The 9,480-nt window shown below is 46.7% G+C and overlaps 1 protein-coding gene and 1 long non-coding RNA gene across 2 annotated transcripts; both read right to left on the reverse strand.

Moving 5' to 3' along the window:
- Positions 1-842: 842 nt before the first annotated feature.
- On the reverse strand, positions 843-1,763 carry LOC136497226 (uncharacterized). The gene is made up of 3 exons (XR_010769255.1): positions 1,640-1,763; positions 1,006-1,157; positions 843-931 (listed from the first exon to the last, which is right to left on the reverse strand). It is a non-coding gene; the product is annotated as an uncharacterized lncRNA (long non-coding RNA).
- Positions 1,764-6,589: 4,826 nt separating this feature from the next.
- LOC136464898 (transcription factor LHW-like) lies at positions 6,590-7,823 on the reverse strand. The gene is made up of 3 exons (XM_066463850.1): positions 7,552-7,823; positions 6,792-6,938; positions 6,590-6,674 (listed from the first exon to the last, which is right to left on the reverse strand). The coding sequence occupies exons 1-3, from the start codon at positions 7,821-7,823 to the stop codon at positions 6,590-6,592; spliced, it is 504 nt and encodes a 167-aa protein (XP_066319947.1).
- Positions 7,824-9,480: the final 1,657 nt, after the last annotated feature.

Below are 9,480 nucleotides of genomic sequence, written 5' to 3' on the forward strand. Positions count from 1 at the left end.
TTGCACGCACACCCACATATATCTCATCTGCTTCAAATATGATCGATGATGGGCACGGCTACTATTACCCCAAATTGGATATGAAGATGTTGTCGTGGCAGTATATGATGATGAGCCCACCATCTGTGATCTACTATTACCCCAAAGTTCTCTGTGAGCTGCTATTTTGAAAAGCATTTTGCTGCGCTTAGAAAGAAATGCTGTCCCAAAGATATTGATTACATACATTCTCTAAGTCGCTGCAAGAGATGGAATGCGCAGGGTGGAAAAAGCAATGTTTACTTTGCAAAGACGATGGATGAAAGGTTCATAATCAAACAAGGCACGAGAACAGAGCTGGAGTCTTTTGTAGAATTGACAGTTTTGACAGATAGGTTCTATGAAAGGCACATTAGAGACCATCAAAGCAAGATTACATAGTAGGCATACGGATTCAACCAAAATTAAGCACATAGAAAATAAGGCAAGGCAAAAAAAAACAGATAACTATTCGAAGTAATTCTGGCCATTCCTAGTTATGGACAAATAATTTACACCAAATGTAAATCGAATCTACACCTAAACTAAAATAGTAAAAATAATATAATGAGATGTAATATGCTCTGCGTATATAGGAGCGATTTGAGGTGGTGTGATGGCCACGAGTCCCTGCAGAAAGCGACATGCACCTGACCAAACCATAAGATTTTAAAATAGCTTCATCACTTGTATCAAGTAGTTTCCGTGCAATTGCGAGGCACCACCAACAAAAAACATAGTTATACATTGCAAGTTATATCCAAGACATCCCTAATAAAGTAAGAAATAATTTTCTCTTTCCAAAGAGAAGAGAATGTATAGACCTACCTCATAAGGCTCTAGTAGTTTTCCATCCACTGTCTTGTTTATGACCTTTGGAGGTCCAATCATAAATTCATATCCTTCTCTCCGCCTGCAAAACTCACATTGTTCTTAAGACAACCAAAAGTCACTGAATTAATGAAACTGCCAAATTTAAGTTCTTACATATTCTCTATCAATATTGTGAGATGCAGTGTGCCTCTGCCACTAACAAGAAATGTATCAGCAGTTTCCCCATCTTCTACTTTCATAGCCAAATTCCTTTCGAGCTCGTGATACAACCTGTCAGGGAGATTTCGGCTAGTAACGTATTTCCCCTATAATAAAGGGAATGAGAAGAAACAAATTTGTCAGTATTCTAGAAAGAGAATAAACCAAACTGTTGCATTATATTTAACATGGTATAGTATTTCACAAGTGACGTAAGGACACTATCATGGAGGGCAATCATTTACACAATTCATTAAGACATAGAAGGAATTTAGCTTAACAATAACAACTTTGGATTATCAGTTTCCTTATTGTAGCTAACAACAACTATTGAAGCATAACAATGCCAAAGTACTTTTATAGCAAGCGCACATAATACCATTTGAACGTGAAAACTGAGAAAACCTTTTGTCTATAATTATTGCCTCTAGAAGGTTGACTGCACGAATTTAGAACAACGAATACAGAGTACAAGAGATCATATGGAGTAATGAGGGTATATTTTATGGATTTCCCAACTCCTTGACACAGAAGAGCATGTTAGGAAGCGATATAACATATTTTTTGTTACCATGAAGGATAGACATACCTCCCGTCCAACAAAAGGTGATGTATTGATGGACAAAGACATTCTGACTGTTGGCTCCTCCACTTTGATAGTGGGCAATGGTGTTCCTGTAACTTTATCGGCTATAGTTTCCCCAATCTGGATAGTTCAAAGCATATAGAATCATGTTATAAGTATAAATATGAACTGGAAGATTGAATAATGAATATGAATGCACAGACGCCTACCATGATACCATCCATTCCACATACAGCACAAATGTCACCAGCACTAACAGATTCAATGGGGACGCGGCTGAAGTTCTGATAAACAAAAACCTCACCTACTTTACTAACCCTGCAAGCATCATCTGGTGTACAAACCTGAAAAACATCTTAATCAATAGAAACTCTACTGCAATAATATGATAACAGGTGAAGAAAATTTAGCAGCAAGGCCCTCCAGTGTGCTATTACTGATATTTCTTGACTGCTCAATACCATTCTGATGTAAACTGGGATGAGCTTCATGTACAGTACTTCCAAAATTGATTCCAAGGACTCCACATAAGGAATACACTTCATTTATATACTCCAGAACCTTGCAAAGACGCTCAGACAGAAAAATGCAAACAGGGATCAGAACTGCATATAACAGACTCTTCGTAAACTGCACCCATAACATTCAGAAGATATACTTTTCTGAGTGAAATGTGACAACTTATAGATGACCAAGCATTCTTTAGCATCTATATTAGCTCTTTCTTCTTCTGTAATGTATGCAGAAGAAGCACCTGTACTAACTCTATCGAACAGGAGCCATGCAATTAGCAATACTAATACCAAAATATTCAGGAAAACACAGTTGGGAAAAAAATCAGGAAAGCAGACAGGTAGACTCAGGATGTATACCTTATCTTTCTGAAGACTTAATAGACTTTGGAACCAATAGATGAAATAAAAACTTGACCAACAAGGAGGAACCATGTGGTACTGTATATAAGAAGAAATATGTAACCGAATTTGAGTGGAAGAGGACCCAAACCTAGGTGGCGCAGGGTTAAGCCACACCTTCCACGGATTGAGCTAGACTCAGATCCTTCAGTAGATGAAATACATATAATGAGAAACTGAATCTGAAGACCTAGTATATCACAATACTTTCATTTATAAAACACAAAAATATAAAGAAAAAACTTAACCCCAAGGGAAGACTGCCCCAATGGCATTGTTTGAGAGGTAGAAACCATAATCACTTTGGGCCAGCAAAGGGCCCGAAGGCTGCATACAGCGAGGGGCATTTTTTAGTGCAGCATCCGGGCACAAACTCGACCGAGGAGCACCACTATTGGGCACATCTAACCACCGCCCACCACACATATTTGCGCACCCACATGCAAGTTTGGGACCACCAAGCTATCAGTTCGTTCACATAGAACACAATAATTTCTGATTGTATCATAACATTTGCTCACATGCATGTTGGGATTATAAGGATAAAATTCAAAATAGAATGCACCAAATGAGCTTCTAAAATGTAAGATAAAGAGATGTGGAGGCTGCTCAGGCCTCAACTAATCCCAGCAGTTCCTTTTATCTTATATATGATTTGCTTTACTCACAGACTTCCTCAAGAAATTTGAGATGAATCATAAGGCGCCAGTCTCAAATAGAGAAGGCAAAACTCAGGTACTCATAAAAAATGCTATACATTTTATTATATTGGAAATGAAATTTACCAGCATTGTGGCATCGACTCAGTAATACTTTATCCAACATATATGTAGTAAAGAACCATATAGCACCTCACTGTAAATGGTTATTTTCACTCAGCAGGAATTTCAATCTCTCCTTTGGTTGAGCCTGCCTGTGATACGACCACATTTTATATAACTTTCTAACTGGAATGTTCATGTCCACATTATTATGCCAGAACATGCACAAGCAGAGCAGATCTATACCTTGACCTCCATGCCATGCTGAAGTTCTCCTGCATGCAGCCGTCCAATTGCTATTCTGCCTTTGTGCTCATCATATTCAATATTAGATACCTTCATAGAAGCCAGCAATTAAGCATTGATATGGAGGCAATGAAAGATAAGTGCAGATATAGGCTGTGAACACCAAAACACGTTGAGAAGCCAGAAAGTCGTCTCAACAGAAAAATTTTCATGATAAAACAATTGGAGCTTTATAAGCATGAAGCCTGGAAGAAGCAACAAAATAGATAAGGCATTCATATTATGTGGTTGGTGAGTTTCGTGCTCAAATTAGCAATGGCGCCCTTTTAGTAGAAATGAGAGATCAGCTGTGAACATGAATCGAGATTGGAGACTTAGAAATCCAAGAGTAATAAAAATAATAATAATACAACTATTTGTTGATTGTGAATGTCGGAAGTAATTAATTTCCAATAAAGCTTTCACTTTTAGTGGATGCCAGATATCAGTCATCATTAAGAAACACCTATAAATTAATTTTCCAAGACATGCCTTTCAGCATTTTAGGATAACGTTGTTGCTCATATTTGATCCGTATGAAGTAGGGCTGTGGAGGTTGTCGGGATCATAACTTGAATAGGCATTTAATCAAACACTTAAACTACAGGCAGCAGAAATTTAGCATCCAGAGCAACAAACCATAGCACAGGTTTCTTACCCAAAGGTGAGGAAGGCAGATGGAGTTGTCCCCCGAGATCAACAAGAATCCCTAGCAAAGCAATCTTGCTTATCCTCCGTGTCCCCTTTCTGAAACCAACACAATTTGACATTCTATTCTGTTCATCTGCTGGAGAGGGGATGGGCTACAACGCCTAATAAGGAGCAAGAGAAGAGGAGGATGTGGGAACTCACCTGGGCTTCAGAGCCATGGAGCATCAGCACCGACGCAGCTGCCGTCGCGAGTATAGCATGGAGGAGAGATGAAACCATAAGCTGAGGAAGTCCAGGTACTGTGCAAATCCTAGGCATGTCCATCAGATGTCCTCAGAGTAGGCTCCTAGACCAGAACCAAAGGCAAATCACGAATAAAAATTGCGCGGATGCAATAAAAGCTTTTTCCAATTTCAGATGACACCTATCCTATTCGCATCACCATGCCAGAAAAAATGGATCCCCTTTCCGTACCTTCGTTGCCACAACATCGGTGGCCGCCACCGCCTGCGCGCGGGCCTTCATCAGTGCCACTAGCAGGCCGAAGGGGAGTACGAGCACAAGGGTGACCTCGGCTACATAGACGAACTTGTATGCCGTGGTGACCACAGCGCGGCCCTCGCCGTAGGCGAGACGCCCGATTTTGTTGGCGGTCAGGCGCAAGAAGAAAAGCCACAAGCTTGTGAGGAACAAGCACATGACGGCGGTCCAAGCGAGGTGAGTACACGCCACGGTGCGCCTTGCTAGCGGCGGCCGCGAGGGATGCACCTGGGCGGCAGCGGCGGCGATGGCCATGGAGGTGGGGAAACCCTAGGTTCTCGAAGCTTCTCCTCTAGGGGTTGGCTACTTGGCTGCCTCTGTGATGAAGAACATAACCAATAGCATGGCAGAGCTTTTGCGCATGTGACATAAACTAAGACATAACATGGACTGATTGTTCATCTGTGGATAATATACCCATCCTGTTGCCATAATTGGACCAGAGTACTTCGACACCCAGCGGACCATGATAGCTCCAACTGCCATGCTTTGAGCTGAGAGGAACATCAACCATTCCCCACTTCCCCAGATTGTTGTGTCATTTCCTTCAATTGACAATACTGGAACCTAGCAAAAAAAATAAACAATGAAAGGGGAGACAAAAATTCAGTTATAGTGGGCGTGGCTGAACTTTCCGGTTCGAATCATTTGTAACAGATGACGATGAAGCCATACTCGACCGATTGTTCAGCTGAGAACACAGCTTCTTATACTGGAGCACAAGGTTGGTATTTTCCACTACCTGCCAGAAAATAAGCATTCATATAAGTTCTAACATGTCATAAGCATGGTTAGTAGAGTTAGAATAAAGAGGTATCTGAGAATCTTTTTTTTCTTATTTCTTTCACAGCAATCCTAAGCGCAAAAATAGAGCACAATTATCACAAGTTGTTTTTCTTTTCAGGGTTCCGCTACTGTCCACAAGAAGGTTTTGTCTCCTCAGATCTCACCACCATATGGTTTATATACAGAGATCAAGGGAACAGACATTTGACCAGTCAACAATGTAACACAGTCCTAAAGTAGTACGTCATGGCCATATAATAATGACAGAGAACAACTTCAAGACATGTAGAACAATATATACTATATAGTAATCCCAATTTCTAAAGCATGGATATCTTACCACACCTGTAGAGCCTAGCTGCAGTACACCTCGTGGTAACACAGGAATAATTGCAACAGTCTGCAGACAATAACTTATTGAGAGCTCCAAAGCAAACATTGTTTCAGTGAATAATCCACCATGCAAGGAAAAAAATCGTACTAACCGAATGCCAGTGCAAATTGATGATTCATCTCAGCGGCAAGCTATCATCGTAAGAAGAACATAATCAGTTTGGTGTTCCATCACAGAAGCTCGTATTACAAATTAAAATCCCCCAAACAAACCAAACATTTATCTGCTTAGACAATAAGTAGGAAAGACCCCAAAGATATTGAGGAAATCCTCATGGTGCGTGCATGAAGAAAGGGAAATGCCATCATGGTTGACTTTAGCTCTAGGGCAAACCACCTTGAAAGATGTCTCCACTTATTTCGTGTGTCTATTTGTGTGCTTTCGCAGCTAGCTTATCACAATGACAGCTTGCTCATAGAATAATAGACCAAACTCACTACATGGCAAAGTTTCAAGGCGTAGAACAAATACTCGAGGACAAAATAACCCCACAAGGACTTCTGCAGTAGCATAAATCCCTTGGCCTCACGCTGTAAATACAGTGACAGCAAAATGGACCACGGAAAAACTGAAATTGGGCTACATTTATATCAGTTCACAAGGGAAGGAGAAGGAATCGTACCTAGGGTCTGAGATTGTGATCATTGGCAGCAGGATCATGGACAATCCATTGATGATTCCCAGTGAAAGCAGCACGGCCAATGGTACTGAAGAGTACAAACACAGCATACATATATCAGTGAAGCTTGAACTTCTCCAACAACGCCGAAGCACTTATTAGCAGCTAAGAACATTCTAACAAGGAAAACACAATTCGTGCTTACCCTTCACCAACAACATGAATTTGCGAGGCCATGACCTTCCTAACAAGCGTGCACACACTGGTGCCCGGCTCACACCCAGCTTCAGGAGCCTCAGATCCGGCGGAGCATGACGCGTGGCCGCAGCAACCGTCCTCCCACACCAAATGCCTGCACGTCACCGAGGCGAAGACACACAAATCAGCAAAGAACCGCTGAATTCGTGCACTAAGCACATCATCACGAAGCTAAATGCGCAGCACATTAGCGTTACACAGAAATGCAAGCGCATTTCACGCATTCCCGCCCTTTTACACCCCAAGAACTCACACGCATTAGCAAGAACTCACACGGCACATTAGCGTTACACAGAAATGCAAGCGCATTTCATGCATTCCCGCCCTTTTACACCCCAAGAACTCACACGCATTAGCACGAACTCAATGGGTACAGGTTCCAGTAAATTTGCAGCGGCGCCAAAAGTGCATACACGTTCTTTGTTCGTTTGAAGTAAAGAGCTCCCATAACGGGAAGGATGTCGAGGAATATGCCCATCCGAATGTTCCCCACGCGCGCTTCGCTTGTCTAGTAGGCAAATCTAACTGAAACGGAATGCGCAGCAAAACTCCAAAGCCCAAACCCGGGGAGCGAAAAGTTGCATACGAGCGTTCCGAAAACAAATGGGATGGGATTTCTTCGCAAATCGAACTGCAGGAGAAGCTTAAGGTCCGAGAAAAACTGGGAGAGGAAAAAAACAGGAGGAGGAAGGAGGGGTGGAGCTTACACAGGGTCGGCGGCGCCGATGGCCTTCCAGAAGACGGCGTAGGACCAGCTGACCTCCTCGCAGAGCCGGCGCAGCGCGTCCCCCACCGCCATCCTGGCGACGTAGGAAGAGAACCCTAGCTCCTCCGTGGGCCGCCGCCTGCAGTCCCTTTCTGAGCCTTCTCTCTGGCCTGCCTGGAACTGGAACAGGACGTGCGAGCAAACAAGCAAAGACGGGTGACGGCGCCCTCCTCTAGACGGCACGGCGGCTGGCTCGCCCGGCCTGCTTCGCATGGAGCCCGCCAGCTCTCCTCGTCCTCACGCTCCCCCTCGCCACTGGCGCGCAGGCGGCCATCAGGGGGCGAGCCCACTCCCAGCATCCCAGCCAGCAAGCGCGGGTCCCATCGTCAGCGTCAGCGTCCGCGGGGGGTGCGCTTCGCTTCACGCGGCGGCGGCGGCGAGCAAGCCTGCCTGCCCCAGTGCTGGGGCTCCGGGGGCTGAAGCTGGGGCTGCTACTGCCGTGCTGCAGCCCCCGCATCGCGTCACGCACGGCCACCTAGGCCGCGAGGTGCGCACGTGCGTGAACGGCACCACGGACAGGAGCCGCTCCAGCAGCGCGGCGTCGTTGACGTCGGCGTCCAGCACCACCACGCCGTGGCACGCCAGCAGACACTGTCACGCGCTCTTCAAGGACGGGTCGTAGTAGGCGTTGAAGTTGTCGAGGCCGAGCACGCCGTCGCCACAAGCGCGGAGAGCCAGCGAGCAGCGCGAGCCCACGAAGCCCGTGGCGCCCGTGATGACCTCGGACAGTGGCCCATCCCCCTGCAGCCTCGTGCTGCGCCGCACCTCCTGCTCCCACGCCACGCCCCATCCGTACGACGACGATGTCCCTGAGCCTAGCAGGCTCCAGTGCGAGTACCGAGACCGTGGCGAGGAGGAAGAAGAGGAGGAGCCGGAGCTGGACGTGGGCAACGTGGAGAGGCTGAAGGAGTGGGAGAGCAGGGACGGGTAGTGCACGGCGAAGAGCACGATGAGCACGGTGGCGCGGAAGAGCAGGTGCGACGATGCCGGCACGAGCTACTTGGCACCCGCCGCGCGGCGCAGCAGCAACGCCGCGTCCGCGTCTGCCTCCGCGTGGGAGCCCACCACTGCTGGCCACGCCGCCGCGACACGCGCTCGGCCCGCGCCGCTTTGCCACCACGGCCGCCGCGCGCTCCCCCCGCGCCTCCGCGTGGGGCCCGCCCTAGGTGAGGACGCACGCCAGCAGCGTGAGCGAGGCCTCGCCCGCGCTGGGGGCCTCCTGTGTCGGTGGTCGCTGCACCGGACCCGTCGCGGCGCGGCGCGGCGCCACCACGCCCACTGTGCGCTCTCGGCGGTCACGATGAGGAGCCAGGCAGAGAGCGCGAGCACGGAGAGGAGAGAGAGAGGAGGGGAGGAGCGGAGCTGCTGCCGCCTACCATTCACTCGAGAGAGAGAAAGAGGAAGGAGCACTTACGTGTGACGACGCCGGTGGGGCCCACCTCTGCAAAGCAAACAAGGGCCAGCAGTATGCATGCACGCATGCGCGCCGCCCACCAGGCACCGACCATTCATCTACTACGCGCCATCGTCCATTTGCATGTCACCTACGATCAGAGGAAGCCGTACTTCATTTAATGCGTGCATTTGCTTCACCTATCTACTGCCGAGTGCACGGAGGAAGGCCGATTGTGACGCGTTTCATCTGAACTGTGGAATTTTAATCTAACACACTAAATTAAAAGAACTGACGTGGACATCCTAGAAGGCCACCGATTCGGCGTGCCTTCATATCTTTAATGTCTAGCTAGCTAGCTTCCTATTCGTCACAGTCGCATGCATGCATGTAGCTGCTCAACTTTCTTTCTCTCCTACTGGAGTAGGATTTGTTTGGCGCGGGCAGCGACACCTCGTCCACGACGCTCAACTGGTG

Source organism: Miscanthus floridulus, chromosome 1 (assembly GCF_019320115.1).
Source record: "Miscanthus floridulus cultivar M001 chromosome 1, ASM1932011v1, whole genome shotgun sequence".
Classification (NCBI taxonomy): Eukaryota; Viridiplantae; Streptophyta; class Magnoliopsida; order Poales; family Poaceae; genus Miscanthus; species Miscanthus floridulus.